At 38.2% G+C, this 20,466-nt stretch overlaps 1 protein-coding gene across 4 annotated transcripts in view; it reads right to left on the minus strand.

The window, feature by feature from the left end:
- Positions 1 to 20,466, minus strand: part of cacna2d2a (calcium channel, voltage-dependent, alpha 2/delta subunit 2a) — a 136,506-nt gene that overhangs the window by 85,998 nt on the left and 30,042 nt on the right. For 3 of the 4 annotated variants that reach the window (XM_067506098.1, XM_067506095.1, XM_067506094.1), the window contains exon 3: positions 14,685 to 14,801. In XM_067506098.1, coding sequence (XP_067362199.1) covers positions 14,685 to 14,801 — 117 coding nt within the window. Of the gene's footprint in view, positions 1 to 14,684; positions 14,802 to 17,978; positions 18,342 to 20,466 lie in introns of those variants that run through there. The other variant, XM_067506097.1, reaches the window with a different exon arrangement.

A 20,466-nucleotide genomic window follows, 5' to 3' on the forward strand; every position in this document is an offset into this window, starting at 1 on the left:
GGAAAAACACCTGCCAATCATGAAGAGTGTTAGGTCATTATGTTATGACAGGTTATAACAGGCTGACAGAGTTATGACAGGCTGTCAGAGCTTTAGACATTGGGGCAGAAATCATGAAAGAGGCAGAGGAGAAAGATGAAGAAAGGAAATGGGCTGCAAAGAAGAGGTAGGTGAACCAGAGTTTGACAGTGTGAACACAAAACTCTTCCTGAGGACTGGATTGTACATCAGGGGCAAAGATAAGTTTAGTGTGGGAATGTTTGAATTGTCCGAACACTGTATGAGTTTCCATGAGTTTTGTCAATTTTTGTGTTTAAACTTTTAAATAAAGAAATTGCAACCTTTATCTTAAGTAAATTGCCTTATTTCCAGGCAAAACTGTTGAATGTATGTCAACTTGGTAAATAATGAAATAAAATCAAATACTTTAAATTTGATTAGCTCACTTATTTCTTGCACTTTATTCAGTGGCACAGCGATGTAGAGGAGTGCTTGCCCCCACATGTGTTGTTTTCTTTACTGTATTGTTACATGAATTTATTATAGAGATAAAAAATTTAAGATTTGTGACATGTTTCGTGATTTTAGGCCCCCATTTTGGACTGCAAAAGTGGAATTAAAAGCAGACACCGAATTCAATGTGTGAGAATCCTATGGGAAATTCAACAGGGACACACACATACTCAAAAACACACACCAAGTTTAAACCCATACCTGCAGGGTGGCTCTGGGGGTTAGCAAGCGCAAATATGCTCCAACACCAATAAAAGCCTATTTCTTTTTGCATAACTACTAATGCAGGCCACAGCTGATATGAGATGGTGCAACAAGCAGAGAAAGACTTCGAACGACTTCCACTTAAAGACAAACACAAAAGAAAAGAATTGACGGTGCAGTAAAAAAGGATGCAAACTTGGGAGAAATGGAATGAAGAAACTATTTCAATCTGCGACCACCTCCTGCACTCAGCCAAGGAGAAGTGAGCTGAGGGGAAGGTGAGGGGAGGGAGGAGGAGGAGAGAGGCTGAGGCGTGTGATGCCTTTCTCCCTGGGGAGGGCTAAGGTGGCAGGCGCCCAGATAAGCTGGGGCCAAGCAAAGATTAACTGCTTGCTCTGATGGAAGAGCAAAATAAAGGCAAGCTGACCTCTGAATTCCTTGGCCTCTCTGTAGGAACACCCTTACTCTGTGGAGACAAGTGGTTGGGTTTGTGTACATTAACCATGATAAGAATTTTTAAACAGAATCCATACCAGCCCAGGCAGAATAATGCCATTCCTCCTGTGAGCAACAGGAGCTGCATGACCTCTCATATTCTTTCAAACTCATCCCTGTTTGTCTTTCACATTCAGCCAAACTTTTCATTTCCTGCAGTCCTTCACTACAGCTATAACAGGTCTGGTGGGTGCACCTGCAGCACTGACGAACTACTTCTCCCAAGATCACTTTAATTGTCTAAGCTCCTCCAGCTGCACAAGCATTACAATACGACAGTTTAGCTAGTGGAATTGTACTGCTCTGCAAGAACCATAAAGATTCATTGAAGTTGATCTCTTAGATCATTCTAGTGTGGTTGAGCTCAAGTGCTAAAGCTTTGCGAGCTCTGAAAAGAATAAATAATTTTCATTACGCTAAGCAGTTTATATTTCTTTATGGCCTGTTTTTCCAGATAGGTCAATGATCTAACATCAGCTGTATATAACACTTTTACTTTCAATCATTTGCCCTGTAATGCAATAATTACAGTTATCATGTAATTTGTGCAATCATCAAACCAAATGGCTGTTTTAAGGGAGGAAAAAGATTCCAAAATATTGGCTTTTACACAGCAGATTAAGCAAATGTATGCAGCAAATACAACGGCATCATCTCATATTAAAGCCGTCAGTGTGTTTACAATCATCCATGTAACTGTGTGCCATGATTTTGTGTTATACTTCTCAAACAAGAAAAACATCTTTGTGTAATTATTGAACAGACTCAGAGATTAACCTGATTATTTCGACCATGTACTAACATGCATATGTACTTTTCTACAGCGTCTTTGAAAATATGTGAATAACACAAATCTTATTTCTAAAGACTGACTAAAATTTAAACTGTGAAGACATTTCTCAATGAGACCCGAATTAATTATTATCAATATGCTTGGTACCCTGGTTCAAAAATATAGTTAAATACAGGAGAATTCTAACCAGCTTGCCAGCCTCATGTAGGTTTTTTGTCTGCAACACCTCTCAGTAGCACATTTGTTGTGTGCATGATAATGTAAAACATGAAGTTTCTTCACTCAGGATGTAGACTCCACTCTGGTTTCCATTTAAATAAAAAAGACTTATGTGTCTATATGCTCTGCAGTACAGATTACTTTGTGCCCAAAATATGAAATACTGTTTAAGAGACATTCATTGTTGGATTTACATAAATTTGGTCTTACAGCAAGTGTGTGTGCATGTGTGTATAAGGTTATGTAAGAGCACCATACTGCGAAAACAGCCCCAGTTCTTCCGATCAATGGTCTGTCAGGAACTAACAACTCCTTTTCAGGGCACAAGCCTATTATTTGCCTTGTCCATTCCACAAGGAATAAAAGAAGGGACTCATTCAAGCAGAACCCGTCTCTCCTTCACATGGAAATTAAGGCAAAGCTTCCCGGGGTCAGGGCCAGGTTGTGGATATAAGGCAAGTATGCAGAGGTAGCGATTATATGGCCTACAAGAATCACCCAACCTGTCACTTGGGACCAGGTTAAAAATAAATACATACAATATCTTCTATTGAGCCCTAATAAAGTAAAACCACTCAGGCATTAAAGAAATATTTAATGCTGAAATAAATGGATGTAAAAAGGTCCCTTTCTTCATTTGTGTGTTCTAAATCTACGAATGTTTGCACAATGTTTGCACATTGCTATATGGCCTCTCAGCTGATGATGCTGATAAGAGGGAACTGGTGGATGATCGCCAGGATGAAGAGGCACCAGGATTTGGTAGAGTGAAGGGCTGAGGGATTGGAGGATGGGCAGATTTTGACCTGCTCAGGCCAGCAGAGCATAATGACATTTTATGAAAAATAATACATTTTCAATTCCAAAGAAGTTATCACTGAAAATAAAACAGATGACCACAAAAAAGACACTATTTTGGCTTCTTTCTTTGGCTTGTTTGCTTATTTCATTTTTCACTAAACAGCAATATAACATATTTTTTCTATTTGATTGCAGAGGCATTTTTCAAAAAAACACTTTCATAAAATTTATCTTTTTCAATTGTGCCCTCTAGGAAGGAAAACAACAAACAGGCAAGAATACTGCCTTGCAAATGGAAAGAAGAAAAAATGTCTGCGCAGTGATTCCTGACTCAAGTGTCTCTCCTCCTCTCTCTCTCTCTCTGTCCTTTTCTTTCCCTTCTCTGCAGATACAAAAATCCCACATGGGAAACTAGAAATGTATGTTTTATGCAGCTTGGAGAGATGGCTGCATAAATGCACAAAACTGTCATTTCTATTCATTTGTCTCACTGACGGGGAAACGAAGGAGTGAAGCAGATGCCATTGCTACGTGAACAAGTTGCTTAAACATAGAAAGCATTTTTTCCTTTCATGAAGAAGTTGGATAATTAGATGCTCAATCAAATCCCCTTACCACCCCCATCGCCACTTCCTGCCTGGAACCCATATTGTCACTCAAATGAACTATTTTCTGTAAGACAGGAACATGGCAAAAAATATAAATCTTCTGCTGTATAGTGACATTTGTTTAGAAAGAAGAAAAGCGAAAGTAAAGCATTCAAATGGAGCTGAAAATGGTACGTTCAGAGCCAAAATAAATGTGTGTATTGAAGATGTGAAGAAAAGTGCTGGAGGCAGCATAATGCCATGAAGCAGATCAGGTTCTGACATTTTGTCTAATGTGAAATGCTGCCAGAGAACAGTGGGTGGGGTGCTGTGACCTTTATCAGTGAGTGATAAAATGACCCAATACTAGTGAGAGGACAATCTAGAGAAACAACAATGTGTTTTAACAACATGTTGCTGTAACATATCCCTGTGTCTATGTTTGTATGACTTCCCACTCTTTGTGTCAGTTTGTGCGTGTGTGTGTGGGTGTGTGAACGAGAGTTGCTGACCTTCTGTCGCATATGTAGTGGGTACCAAAATAGTGATGCTATCGCAGGTGTTTGCAAGTGTACGGATGACTTCTTCTTTTGAAGGTTAAACAGGTGATGCTTCAGCAAATTCTCTCAAGGCTTAGAAGTTGGTCAGCCATACGTTGAGTGAGGTAAGTGTGTCCATTCATATGTCTGTGTGTGTGTGTGTGTGTGTGTGTGTGTGTGTGTGTGTGTGTGTGTGTGTGTGTGTATGTGTGTGTGTGTGTGTGTGTGAGAGAGAAAAGTGTAATGGCTTTGCTGCAGGTTGTAACAGATGGTTGCTAATGGAAGTTCATAGATCTGAATGACAGGGGCCAGGGGATTGGGGAGGAGATTATGGGAGGGGATATGGGATTCAGTGTGTCAGTCTGTGTGTGTGTGTGTGTGTGTGTGCATCCATGTATTGGTGTGTCCATCTCTGTGTACATAAGCACATTAGTGTGTCTGTTACCAAGAAAGAGACTACTGGTTCGATGAAAGAAGATAAATGTTAAACTGGAGTTTTTAAGCATGTTTTTGATGTGGCTTTAGGGATCCAGTGTCTGTGTGTCTGGCTGTTAGTCAATTCACCGGATTATCATAACATTTTGGTACAGATAGTTATGGTGCACAGAGAATGCACTGTAATGGCTTTGTTAACTCTAAAATGACAACCATGATAGAGGTAGTCATTTGAGATTTTGGACAAAATGTCTCAAAATCTAGAGGATAATGATTGAATTTAACTATCAGTTGCAATAAGGTTTGGCGTAAACATTAACAGTTGGCATGTTAATGGTAGCATTTAGCAATTAAGTCAGAAAATAATAACAATAAAAAACTGCACAGTACTACAAAAGTCTCCCTTTTTATCTTAAAAATTTGTACATTTTCTCGAACTTTGAACAAAGTTAGAAATCAATAGATATGGTAAAAATGTAATTTCTGATGATTCTTGGAGATTCTTGTGATTTAGAAAAAGCTTTGTATTGTTTAACAAATATGTCATAAATAGGTCATTGTGTGTGATTCATAAGAGTAACTACTCAATACAGATGAGTACTGAAACCCATTATTAAACACGTTAAAATAATAAAATGTCTTTGGAATAATTAGCTTCAAAATTATGAGTACTGCTATTGGTACAGTAGAAATTAAGAAAAATTGATTTTCTATTTATTATTGCTCCTTAACAGTTATCCTGCACATACAGTACTATCTCACCATCTTCTAATTAAGACATTGTAGCAGCTTAGTTGAAGTTGGAGCTACAATGAACTAACACACTCTTCCCTCTACTACATGTTTTTATTTATAGTACACATGAAAAACTAAAGCTCTGTCAATTCCATTATCAAGTTCTTTTTTCTGATCAAAAAAAAATAATGAGTACTTTTAAAGTACCAAATTGATGCAATTGAAGCAGTATTGATATGAATAGTGGAACGATTACAATCCTAATGATTCCCATCCCTACTTCTCTAATAAATGTATGTCAGATGACCAAGTCGCAGAAAAAGTTAGCAAGTTATCACAATATTTATCGCATTCACATGGTGGCCTTCGCATTTCTTATGGCTATAAAGGACTAAACCTATACTGCACCTACACTGCATCACCCTATACTACTGTTTGTGTTTAGAGCAATAGTTAAGGGTTTGATTTTCGGTACTGCTTTTGGTTGCATATAGCTGAAGCCAGAGACAACAAATCAGTGATAGAAATTAAAAGTTACAGTACAAATGTACTTTCTGATAAAAAATAATTCTGGCAGAAATGTTATTTAGAAAATGCTTTCTATTGTTAAACTAATAAGTAATAAGTATAGTCAACATTCTTTCTTTTATATTTAAAAAAAAATCCTGTGTGTCTTTTCAACACCTCAAACGAACTTTTTCTCCTTTCAAATATTTTAAAATAAATAAAACAGTTTAATGGAAGTTCAAGACCTGAAAGTACATGTAAAACCACCAAAGAGTATATTGTGTTTGGCACTGTATGTCTTTGGGAATCTGATGGAATGTCTTTGGACTACTCTGACAATATATATGTAAAAATGTATATGTAAATAAAAGATATGATTTTGCTAACTGATACACAGCACTAGTTGTAAAGTTTTCCTTTCTATTTTTACCCAAGTAGAGCTCGGCCTAATTCGCCTGTTTTTTTCCCCCTGATGGGATGTGAGAGTTATAACTGTCTCTCCAAAGGCCTACAGGAAATGGAAAACCAAATTACTTTGGTAGAGTCTGCCGTTAATTTAGTTTTTCACTTACTTGCGGTGGTGGTGGAAGTGGCGAGAAGGCTGAGGTTGTAGCTATGCCTTCTACAACAGCATATACATAATGTTTAGTGTGTTTAGGTCCTGACTAGCTATTCAACCCCCCCCCCCCCCCCCCCCCCCCCCCCCCCAGCACTGTTCGGGTACTTATTATAAAACCCTTGTAATTCATTAAGTTCCCTAAATGAACACAAGCCACACTGAGGGCTGCTCGCTAGTACTGCGAGGCATGCAGCTCCTGAGGGAGGCTAACAGTATGTAGGACAACTTTAAGTGTTATGATGAGGACAGGGTTGCACATTACCCATTAACTGAGGGGTTAGAAGAACTGCAAGAATGTAAAGACTTCACAATATATTTTCTGTCAGAAAAAACTAAAGCACATATCTGGTAAAACATAAAGTGCTATACTAGAACACTTTAAGGCTACTAGTAATGGTGATCATAGTATACACAGTCATTCTTACAAAAACAAAAAACACTTAATAGTCGCCCCAGAATGATGTGTGAGGGGAGCGAGGCTGCAGGGAACTCTCACTCCCTCTGAAAGTGAGAGACAACTGCTCCATTCGTCATTGCTTCATGCCAACAGGAGGGGCATAATCACTTGCTGCCGGTGGTGTAATTCATTGTAGGCACACCAGCTGCTGTCATACTGTTGCTGTTGGGAATGGAAGAAACTTAGAATTCAAATGTTTCAGGTGATCTAGAAAGCTTGGCAATATTTTTTTTTAATGGTGGTAAACAATATATATTGATTTACTGCACAGCGGACAACATACAACACAGCACATCACTGACTAATTTGCCACTAGTCGTATCGAAATCAGTAACCAGACTCACGTCAGACAATAGACAGCTTTACTTTACTAATCCTTCAGCTCTAGTACACTCTACCACTGAGAGCCAATCCACATCCAAATGACAGCGCTTACTACTCACAACAGCTTCACAGTAATGTGATAGCAGAATCCTCATTTATAGGGCTGGTAGCCCCTTAATAGACTGAGGGCTAAATTTAGCTGTTAGAAATTAGTTATTTGTGCCAGATGCCTGTTCAATTAAAGCCCGTCTATGAGGCCTCAAAGATCTTACTGGCATGACGACTCAAATCATCAACCACACCCTACAAAAAAAAAGTGTTTTTACTATTATTACAGCAGGAACAATAATTAAACCATAAAATGTTGTTGTTGTTGGTTTTGGCAGCCATGCTGATCAGACACCCCTCCATAAATGACAGAAGCTTTTTAAACCAAATACTGTCCACTATACACTCATTTGAAAAAAAATCATTCATTTGGGAGACTCTATCCAGAGCTTTTGTACATGTCTCTTCCCTGCTTCGATCCTGGTAAAAACAACAAACAAACAAACCCAGAAAAATGTGAATGAGTAACCTAAGAAGGCCACTTTTCATACATTGAGTGTCACAGTTTCATCACCCAGGCTAAAATACCAGTGAATATTTCAGGTGTCAGTTGAAATGTCAGACTACTGTGGGTGAGATCAGTGTGAACAGGTTGCAAAGTTCAGAAGTATGTAGCTCAACCAACACGTGCCTGCTCGCACACTTTTCAGCACGCATGATTGTTGAGCGTGCAATGAGTGAGAGCCTGTGTCTCAGTGAATTATTAATGGATGTAACATGACGACAAATGACTCGGAGCGGCCCGTCTCTTCCTATCCCTGACCCGGCTGTGTCGTCTTGGTTTCTATGGTCAGGAGAAGACGGAGGCCTATGCGGTCTGACTGATTAATTCTGTCAAGCACAGTTTTGCTGTCCCTGCAGAGTGACCAGCCTGAGCTCTTCTGCAATCTCTCACAATCACTTTCAGCATGACTACAAAGTCACAGAACATCTCCGTCAATTTTATACGAGTCAGGCCTCCTCACCATCCACTATCTTCTTCAGTGCATTTAATATTCCCCTCCAATCAAACACCCCTACTTATCAAACTCCATCCTGCAGTTTCAAATCTCTCTCATAAGAAAATCATCAACCTAGGTTGGTTTACCATAACTACCGAGAAGAAGTAAAATTCTCTGTACAATCTAATGCAATCCAATACAGCAGCTCTGCCATGAATTGTACTTTAACAAGTTTTATATGGCATACTTTTCTATATGACAGCAGGATTCTGTTTAAAAAAACAACAACTCCTCAGCTGTGAAAAGTACAGGTGCGACTACACTACATGTCAGTTTTGTTTGCTATTCAAAGATACTTTCTTCACATCTGCCTGTTGCTGAGTTACACAAACCTCAAAATGAATCATATCTATTTATGTGGGTCAATCTTGTTTTACAGAAGTGAGCCACAGATCTCAGCATGCACACTTGTTTTATTTAAAGGCTTCAGTGCTAACACTGTTTATCCATGTATTTTATTCATATGACTGCTGCTACAGCTACTAGACTAATTTGCATTGCTTTTCAAAAGATTTCCTTAACTGCATTTTGTAAAAGTATTATACCAAGCCTTGTCCATTTACATCCCTGCCTCATCTCCATGGTTTGACCCCGCAACCATCTTAGTAATCAACCCAGTGGAGTGCTGGGTGTCTATCTATCAAGCAGGGAGCAGCCCAGAGGCAGCCATCCTTCAGTCTGTAAGTGGTATTGAAATAGTATTGAGATGTGTGTAATTGGATTAGACTAACCTTAGTCCCTTCTCAATTCCACCAGTCCCCTCTGTGAAATCATAACTTAAGAGCTCTGACAATGGTTGTGTTGCTGTGCAGCAGCTGATGGGAATGTAACATGATCTCTGTCTATAGCTTGCGGCCTCATCCTCCCTCCCAGAGGCTGGAAAATCCCAACAGCGGCCTGACTGACAGCTTGACTCGGCCTGACTTTGACTGACAAGATACAGAGTGTTGTACAGAGGCCCAACTGATCTCAGGCCTCTGTGGTCATCATATGGACCATCAGAAAGAGGGGCACAGAAAGGGGTGAGGGCTCAGATCAGTCTGGAAGGTCTATCACACCTGTTTGGCTTTATACGTGTCAGGTTTCATGAAGGGCTATGATCTCGCTAGCTCCACTGGATTAAAAGGCTCGTCAAACAGAAAGTCACGTAGCATCACTCAGGTGTGACCTTGTTGCTCTGATAACACACATACACAAACACAGTAACTATAAAGAGGCACATGCATATTGGGTGCATTGAGAGTGTCTTGCTCCAGCTTGTATGGTTCCTAAAAGTAACTATTCAATAGAGCTGGGTAATGAAACCCAGTTTTAAAACGGGGCTAGGATAATAAACCCCATCGGATTAATAAGCTTCAACATTATTGGTTCTGCTATTTGTACTGTATAAATTAACAAAAATAGATTTTGTATTTATTAGTGATACTTAACAGCTATCTTGCCCATATTATCTCACCAACTCAGTTTCTAATTAAGACATTAGGCTATGATGCATTTTCTCTATTCTCTGGCCAGAGAAGATCTCTTCCTGGTCCTGTGGGTGAGACGTGGGGGTTACCTCCGTCTTTATCCTATATGATGCAGCGCACACACACACATGCAGACACAGAAACCATTGGGACAAGAACTGAAAATTCTAAATTTTAGTTTACTGGAATCCATGTTGACAACACTTGCACCACGAGTGCAAGTAACTACCATCTAACATCTAGTGAAAATACATAACATATATAACTTCCTCCCCTGAAGTTAATTTCTAGTTGCACATGTATGCATCTAAGAAATCAGAGCAGACATTCAAATGAAGTAGACGAAATTAAGAACACACACTTTACAGGCTTCTGACAAAATGTATGTCAATGTCTCGGGCACTGCTAAAGATAGATTAAGAGCATGGATACTCCGGATTCCTCCCACAGTCCAAAGACATGGATGTTAGGTTAGTTGGTGACTATAAATTACCTAGGCGGGTAAAGGATTAAGATCCTTTCTCTATCTAAGGGTAAAAGATTAAGATAATAGATGAATAAATCAACTTGTGCTACTTCCATTTTTGGTGAGGGGAAGACTAAGTGCACTGCACTATGAATTATGCTTCATCAATATTAACATACCTTTTTCAATAGTGGCTGTGTAAAATCAGTGATACAGCTGTGTAAAATCAGTGATTATTTACAGCAGTGTGAAAAATATAGCTGAAACAGATACAAAACCATTGAGTGTGTTACAACCCCAATTCAAAAGTTGTGAAAAGTCATAAAACGTAAATAAAAACAGTGATTTGCAAATCTTGCCAACTCATATTTTATTCACAACAGAACGTCAACAACAAATCAAATGTTGAAACTGAGAATTTTACAATTTTATGGAACATAAAACACATCAGCAACAGCAACAGATCTCAAAAAAAGTTGGAAGAAGGGCAACAAAAGGCTGGAAAAATAATTGCCACAAATCACAAACCAATGGAGGAGCATTTCACAACTAATTAGGTTAATTGGCAACAGGTCAGTAACATAACTGGGTATAAAAGGAGCATTTCAGAGAGGAAGAGCCTCTCGAATGTAAAGGGGGCAGAGGTTCACCAATCTGTGACAAACTGTGTCTTAAAATCAGCTAATACTATTATAATCTACAGTATATAATATCATCAAAAGATTCAGAGAATCAGGAGGAATCTCTGTGCGTAAAGAACAAGGCTGAAGGTCAAAACTTGATGTGTAAGTTGCCCACACTATTGGCACTAATGCACACCCATACCATCAGAGATGCAGACTTTTGAACTATCTGCTGAAAGCAAGCTGGATGGTCCCCCTCTCCTCTTTAGTCCACAGAAAAGGGCATCCATTGTTTCCAAAATGAATTTAAAATCTTGATTCAGCTAACCACAGAACAGTATTCCTATTCTGCTTCAGACCATTTAAAATGAGCTTTGGCCCCAAGAACATAGCAGCGTTTGTGGAACGTGTTTATATATGGCTTCTTCTTTGCATGACACAGCTTTCTTCGCAATTTTGGGTTGAGGAAGAATTTTCTAAAACTGTTTTTTAGATAGACTGATGGTATGAGTGTGCATTAGCCCATCTTTACATTCAAGAGCCTCTTCTTCTCTGAAAGGCTCCTTTTATACCCAGTTATGTTACTGACCTGTTGCCCTTAACCTAATTAATTGTCAATAGTTACTGTATTTGTTTTCGATTTGCAGTAATTACTTATCCAGCCTTTTGTTGCTCCTCTTCCAACTTTTTTAAGATTTGTTACTGCCATCAAATTTAAAATGAGCTAATTTCCATGAAATGGTAAAATTCTCAGTATCAACATTTGATATGTGGTCTATGTTAACGAGGTTGATGAGATTTGCAAATCATTGCATTCTGTTTTTATTTATGTTTTCACATCTTCCCAACTTTTTGGGAATTTGTGTTATAAATAAAATGTCTTTTCCAACTGTTGCATGCCACAAATTGTGTTGAAGAAATAATAGAAATAATCTTAGCTAGAGTGTTAGCTCATGCAGGTTGAAATTTTTTTTTTACCCATTTATACAAGCACAACATTTAAAGGATTAAAATGTGTTGCTAATTTAGGAAATAAGGTTATAGCAACTAAATCCAGAACACTGGAAACTGCTTCACTCCTGACTAAATATTGGTAACTGAGTATTTAGAGTCAATGTGTTTTTTCTTATTAGTAATATAAACATGAATTACAACAAATCACCTGAGGCAGTATTAAAATAGGCTACAGAAGAATAATTTCTTTCTGCATACATTCACATGCATTTGCGCATGCACATATATATGTAAGCGCTTGTGCACACGCACCTATTTTTAAAATGTCTGGAATATAAAACGCTGTCAATACTGTGCTGAGCGAAGTTTGAGACCTTCTTATCTACAGACTGTATTATGTATTATGGCTTTTCTGTGTACAAATAATAATTCCACAAATGTATTTGCCTACAGTGTTAAATTTTTTTTTTTATGTGAAAAAAATCCTAACCTGCCTAAACGAAACATGTTAACTTGTTGTCTACTTTTTTCAAGGTCTGTATTCTATAATGACATAATGGCTACCTATTTTTTTCCCTTTTTGCAATTTTACCACCCAACTCTCTTTTCTCCCTTTCCTGTGTTAGTAGTTAGATTTTTTCCTTAAACTCTCTCTACTCCCTCCCGCCCTGCTTTGCTCCCGTTCTCCTTTCCCCCTACTTGCTGCTCATTTTTAAATCTATGAATTTCTGAACATCATTTTCTTGATTTTTCCACACCCCAGGGAGACATTCTCATTCCAGTCTCTCTTTTTTCACCTCATTTCCTCCCTCCTGAGTGAATCTTCCAGACAGGATGTGAGGTGACTGTATGGCCCTTGGAGGTTAGGGTGGAGGGTGTCATATACTGTGTTTGTGTGTGTATGTTGTATGCAGGACTGCCTTCCCCTCTCTAAAAGAACAGCAGTGGACAGTCAATGCCATGCCAAATTCAATCCTACACAAGGCCAACAAAGACATGCAGTAACATCTTTCATTTCAGGATCCAAACTGTAGAATTAACACTGCCTTTGACAGACCTCTGCTTTTCATCCCACCAGACCTCATGATGTAAAATATTCACTTCTGCCTCTTTGCCTCATTTTTTAACACAAGGTTTTAATTGTGTTAAAAAATGTCAACGCTTTCACCTTGAGTGACCACATGTGGGCAGAAACAGGAAAAAGGGAAGCGGACAGTCTCTCAAACATCTGCCATCCTTAAATAATGTGCCGCAAGGATGAAATTCAAATTATAACTTCAACAAATTCACACGCATTGATAAAAACCTTACACACCTACAGTAAGCAGAAAGCTCAGTGTTCATAAGAGAAAGCTAGGGGATGCGAAAGTGTGTATGTATGTTTATTAGTGTTTATTTCTGCCTCATATAATGAGGAAGACCACAGTAATTAAAAGGAATTTGTGTTTTCGAGTAGATGTGTGGCTTTGTGTGTGTGTACGTGTATTGTATGTGGGTGGAGATGATGAATCACCAAACTGATTAAAAAAGATTGTCTCACAGACATCAAGAAGGACAAAAAAACATGTATTCAGCTTTAAATAGCAATAAATAAAAATTCTAATCAGGTAATTTAGGATTTATATGCTCACAACACGTCTTGTTATTTCCAGTGTGAATATAATTTGAACAAAATGTACAGTAATCGTGCACAGATAAACAGACTAATACATAGGGAAACAGTAACACTGATTTTAATCCCAGTTTTTCAAAGCACCTTGATAGGTGCTGAATGGTTATAGTACTGTACTAGTCACACAACCACACAATCCCCAATTTAAGTCTCGATGCGGACCAGTGTCGGATGCCATGCTGTAGCTCACTCTCCTATGTTTTCTGTCTGGCTCTTCACTGCTGACTGTCCACGCCTAAAGGCCACAAATAAATATTTTTAGTCCAATTTGTATTGTTTCTTACTCTCTCTTGCTTTGATCCCACTACATAGGACAGTAAAATGATAACCTTAGAAATAACCCTTCATCTCACAGACTACGGAAACGGTCTTTCTGAATATACATACTTATTTTTATCAGGAAAAATAATCCTGGGTAAAAAAAGATACAGATAATTATCTCCATCTTCTGTCATCGAAAAATATAATCAGCCTAAAATGAATGGCTGCGTCTAAGCATCCCTAAAACAACAAGGCTTGTAGGGTGCGCCTGCTAAGCAGTACCTACTGACAGTGGTCCGAGGAGAGACAAGCAATTAAGGCTACCCCATCTGGTCCGAACTGACAGGAGGACTTTGGCTCAAAACGCAGAACATTTTAATGATGAATGTAGGATAAATGTGTCATAAGACACAGTGCAGCACACCCAACTGCACAAATGGCCGCAAAACAGGCAGTGTGTCCATGCTGTTTATGATGTACAGTTAGAAAGAAAAGTGAACAAAGCAGTAATATAGTGTAAAGTATAGTGTACAGAAAAATTATGTTATTGTTGATAAGAAATTCTTTGGTCTTATTATTATTACTTATGGTCTTCTACAAAACACATGTCTATTACAATGTAGGCCAAAGACATGTCTCAGTTAATATTTTCTAATTATTGATTGGAGACAGAAGATATTTCTACCAACTCCAAAAAAAAAAAACAAAAAAAACAGAAAATAAAGTGCACCAAATCAGCCAGTGATAACTGTAAAATTCAAGGATATTATTATTATCTTGAAAACAGTGCATTGGTATTAATGTGAGTTTATGTATCAAGCAAAGTCAAATGGTTACTATACTTAACCCTTCACATCTATGCATAAGGGATAAGTGTGTTCTTACACATATATAAAACTCACCTCCAGGGCTTTCCTTTTACTATTAAGCAGCTTGGAGATGTCCCGTGCCACTCTCTCCACCAAGTCCTTGGGGTTGTTTCTCTTGATTTCAAACTGGCTCTTCTTCTCATTATAAATCTGCAGTTGGTGAACACAAAGCATCAAAAGTCAGGTTATTGAAGCTATAAGTTTAATTAAGATGATCACAGAGAAAGCGGTTAACTTAATGTCAAGGTAGCACATAAGATGGTAAACATTTACTATTAGCGCAGACAGAACACAGCCTGCCAATATACCCATAAGCTGCAGCACTGTAGCAGAATTAAACACAAAACACAGAGGCTTAATGGCAAAGTACTTAGCTAGCCAGCTGGAGTCTGGCAGTCAGGATCAAATTAAATAAACGCAAACTCCAGCAGATCCTCACTGATGGGTGAACACCTTGTAGCTCCACAATGTTAACTCCTTTGGTACTAAGACAAATAGCCTTGTTTATAGTTTTGTGACAACATATCAATAACTTTATCTAATGGGTTATAGGCTATCCTATACCTGACACACTATAAAATGTTTAGTTGAAGTAAAAATAAAAATTACGTCATTTGTAAATAAAAAAAACACCAACATATCAAGCACACCTACTGAAGTATTACACAAATAAAACTATGTAAGGCCCATTCAACAGACACAGACACTTTGCAAATCTTTGCAAAACTAGTATAAGAAATGTATTTGGGCTGCCACAAGTACTTGGATGTTTGAAAAGGAGGGGCATCCAGCAGCAGAATGACAGAAGCTTGGACCGCTGACAGAAGAAGGTACTTGGGAGATTAGTCTGCTCCCCCTGGAAGAATTGTGAAGGCTGACTCAGCGGCCAGGCCTCTCTATAGGATCTGTAGTCTACAACTGTGCCCACCCGAGGGATTACCACTTATCCTGCTGCCCTAAGACACTGCAAGACCCACTTTCACACTATAAAACCATTTTGTATAGTTCTTCAGAAGGAAACCCAGGAAAATCCTGTTGTTGTTAAATATTTTAAAGCAATTAGGGCCTTTTAGAGTCTTAAATACAGGAATACTGGAATGCAGCATTTACTTAGGGTGTGTGCCCAATAAAATTTAACTTACTTTGAGTTACTCTGAGAAACTGACAAGCAATGATTTACTCAAGAAATTAAACACTTTATATTGCATCCCTCATACATAAGGAAATTATGAATGATATGCTATGCTATGATATAAAAAGTCTACAAAAGCATTCAGATAAATATAATTCTGAAGTTACAGTAACCTAAACAAAATATGTTACATGGATTTTTGGTTTAATAAATAATTCAGTATCGTTAATATTGAGAGACTATCTGTATTATCAACATTAACATTCATCCTTGCTTGTCTTTTTGTATAACAACAATGACACACCAGCCAGAAGAATTATGTTCCTCTTGTAACTGGACTGTAACTGGATCATTCACCTTTGTGCGTGGTGTTTACACTATAGCAACACAGTCTAGAGTTTGCTTCTGTCAAAGCTGTGGTTCTGCAGGTGAAGTGCATTTAGGGACACTGCCCACAAGTGTGGGTCGTCTATGGTTCATCAGAGAGACACTCTGTATAAGTTATTGAGGCAATTCAGGGAAAGATACGATCACAATTTGTGTCTAGTAGAACAGGGATAAAGGACCATAACCATCCCATTAACCCACCATGACCACATATGTGAGAATGACCAGCAGTTATTAGAAAAGAAAAACACTAGTGTCCAAATGCTGCATCCTTTTTAAGTTACAAAAACTGAGTAGCCAGTAAAAAGTGGTTTATTTACATTGGCCCACTGAGCAGGAAAACCCGGCCCAAGAAGCTCAAACCTTGCCAACCAAGCACTCTGACAAGATTGCATGCTGTCTCATTTTGGCCAACCTCTGAGGGATCAAGTATTTTGCTAGGTTCCAAACAACACTTTAAACTACTTCTAAATTTTGAAAGTTAAATCTGCATACTCCATAATAATGAAACAAAAAATATATTAAAATGTTTTTTTGATGAGTGAAACAGCTGGTTCAATTCTTAGTTTGTTTTTTAAATATTATACTTCAGTTACTCATCCTGAAAAAATCATTAGTCTGCAATTCAACAGTTCCTGCATGTACTCACACAGACACACGCATACATATTAGTCATTAGCCCTCAGTTCTAAATTAGACAGTCCTCAGACCTTAGTCCAACAATCATGTGAATACAGTATTTGAATACATGAACATACCCTCACACAGAGTGAGACACACCATTTCAAAGGGCTTTTTCTCAAGGTGGAAGGAGCCATTAATGGAATCTTATTAAACCATAAAACAAGAGCAAAGTTTTCTCCGCTCCATTGACAGACTACAAACCCCTCACTCTTCTAAGCGATGCATTTTTCAAGTCGATTTAAAAACCATGTCAAATTTGTTTTTAAATCAATATTCATTCCCTTAATGTGTGGTAGTGCTCTTTGGGTTTGCCTCTCTCTGGAAGATTCATGGCAGTCTCAGGGACATTACAGACAGAGCGTTCTCTACTCTGTGCTTAAAAAACAAACACAAAAGGCACACAGAAATCAATAGGATTCATATTGTTTTATATGGAAATTTCAAAATACTGTTTTATTTGTGATAATACACAGTATGGTCCATTTATGTTCTTTGAATCTATTTAATTTTTAAAAACAGCTCAGGGAGTTTTATTTGAGGAAGCAACCTTTCCAATGCAGCATTTATTATTTGTGCTACATTCTACCTCTATATAAAAATGTATGCTTTTAAAGGGATTTCAGTGCACTGTAACTATAATCATCAAAATGCACTGCTATAATTATCTCCTCAAAACATAAAGCCAGCAAACCTTTGACAAAAAAAGTGCCATTGTGGTCCACAATGTATGGAAATAACCTACTGCAACACATTTAATTGGCAAATACATGACCACCAGGTCACAAATAAAAGCAGAATAACTATTCATGTGATATCAACGGTAAAGGTTGCAAGGTTATTGCTTATTCTCCATTGAACCACACAGGGTTAGATAATTATTCTCTTTTCCCATTTAACATCTGTCCACATAACTTGAGTCAGTTTTTGAATATGATATAGTTTGGTTCATTCTTTTACTTTATTTCAACAAAAATAATTGGAAATAAGACATTTTCCTATAGCAAAAAAGACATAAAACCCTTCAGAGTTTTTGATTCAAACTACTATAGTAAATATCACAGCATATCATTGTAAACATTTCAAACATATAATGTTATTACTATGATTTAAGGCATGGGTTCTACCTGTATTGCTCCTGACACATCTCTAAAGGTGCTAATCAGGCCAGCAATAAGATCATCAGCTGGGACCCTGTCAGCACTCTTAAAGCACTTTCTTGAGCCTGGAGACAGCCGTTCCTTAGTCTGTGCACACAGGTGACACCTCTGTGTAAATCTCCTCCCTCTGTTTAAAGGTAGCATCCATTTCTTTATTCCTATGGGTAAATAGCATATGTTAACAGTCCTAAAGGAATTGGATATAAATGTCACTTAAGGAAGGTTGTGACAATTTCTTTTAGGAACATTAGCTGTTGATCAAGATCAGCTAACATCTGAAAATGCTAAGCAAGTGCACAGATGACAGGAGGGACCACTTCTTGAGGCTGCTGTTTGATGCTTCACCCTTCTGCTTAATGAATTGGATTGGCTGCTGCAGTAAAACCTGACTGGTCCTGTTTGTTTACATTCTGTGTGTTTCGAAACCTTCAGCTAGCTACGACTGAGGCCAGTAATGATTATCATCTTTACTGCCTTAAAACAAACAGAATGTGTTGCAAGCTCTGATAGAGCTTTAAGTCATACCAAAGGTGCATGATCTAGGACTGCAACACTTTGGTAGTTGTGTTTTGCAGGTTGTGGTCAAAAGGCTCTCAATGCCCCCTTGTCACTGGCTTTAGGCTTGTGCTGCTTTTGGCAATGTACATCATTCTGAGAAAGCTGTTCTTCTTCCCTCATACTGTCCGCAGTGGTGGGGTCAGTAGTTCTGTGGTGCTCAACCTGTGTAATGTCCCTTCTAGCCTGATCTGCCAGAGCTGTGCAAGATGGCAACTGGTTCCTCCTGCTGCCTGCTACCCTTTCTCTATGAATTTGTAGGTGCAGATAGGTCATTATTTGAATAACTGGCCACACATTCCATGGTCCCTTTTCCTGGATTCTTTTTCTTAATCAAAATACTCTGTCACTGATGTACAAGATGATGACAATCGTCTATTGGTTGCTTCATTAACACAGATCTAGACCATGTTAAATCATTGTCTTATCTTCAAGCTGAGATGTGCTCCTTCAGTTTAAAAAGAATGTGCAGCAGTGTAGTGTATTCGCCTACACAGTTTGTTCCCTTCCTCGGTGACCTATGTCTGTTGTGTATCATGTGCTGCCAGAATGGTATCCGTTTCTCCAACATTGTGTATGTGACGAACTATGGATGACTGAGAAAGGAAAGCCTATTTGTCTATTTTATCACTCTCTATGGACTAATAAAAACACGAGAGAGACAAATAAAGATATATAGTTCTGGTGGGTGCTCATGTCTTCAATAGGTCGCCCATTACAAGCTCCTGTAGTAGGGACATGAGGTCCCTGTCCATTCTGAGCAAAGACTGAGCTGTGCTGTCAACCACACAGAGCTCTGGCCAAGGAGGAAACAGCTGGCCATTGAGCATTATGCTGGAGAAGCACTGGATGCGGACAGACACCACATGGTAATGCTGGCCACAATAGGCCTAAGGAGCTTTAAATCCCCTTTAGCGAGAGGTTTGATATGAGACACCATCATCACTGCAGAACCACAGGCACATCAGCTTGCTGGAAATGATATTTGAAAGATTTAGAGCTTGACTCAGACATAGGTAATGGGCCAACTACAGGAGAAAAACCAACCACTGTTGCACGAAATTGATAATCATATGCAGTGTTTGTGCACAGGGAAACCTCATGAAGGTACTTGTAAAAAATGAAGAGCAGAAACAACTGAATACTATAAGAGAAAAGAAAATGTCCTTGTTGTTCTTAAAAAAATTATATATAAAATCGATCACAAATGGAGGGTTGTTTTAAAGGACAACTTTCCAGTTTGCTGACAATGTGATCACAAAGTGGCGGACAATAGAAGAAATACATTAAATATGTTTACACACATTGGAAAGAACCACCCCCTCAGTGCAGATCAAAGTATGTGTCTGGTTTATAAGTTTAATCCACAATAAAACATTGAGATAGTATTGAGATCATTTTCCACATCCCAGCACCATGTGCATCTGACAATTCAGTGGCTTCAGATTTAGGTACAATCACTGTGTGTTGTGTGGCAGAGAGCTGTGTGTTAGTGAGTTATGGGTACAGACATGAACTCTGGCTGTTTTGTAAACTGGCACGTCTAATGATTGTTTAGAGCTCTTTTAACTGCATTTGTCACTATTTTTCGTTTCATGGAGAAAATGATCAGCTAATTGATCCATTATAAAAATGATCAATAGTTGCAGATAAAAAATAATTCCAAAAAGCTACAACAGTAAAACCCTGCTTTTACATAAATGCATGAATCTAATGTTATAATTTAACACAGGCAGTGCCAAGAAAATATATTATCAAAAATGTGCATGCAATCCCCGAGTAAACTTTCCCACTTACTGTATGTGCAGTCTTCACACTGCATATCTTAAATATTCACTAATTTATTCATGTATTTACTTCCCACATTAGCCAAAAGGCATTTTAGCCCTATTAATATTAG

Source organism: Channa argus, chromosome 5, assembly GCF_033026475.1.
Source record: "Channa argus isolate prfri chromosome 5, Channa argus male v1.0, whole genome shotgun sequence".
Taxonomy (NCBI): Eukaryota; Metazoa; Chordata; class Actinopteri; order Anabantiformes; family Channidae; genus Channa; species Channa argus.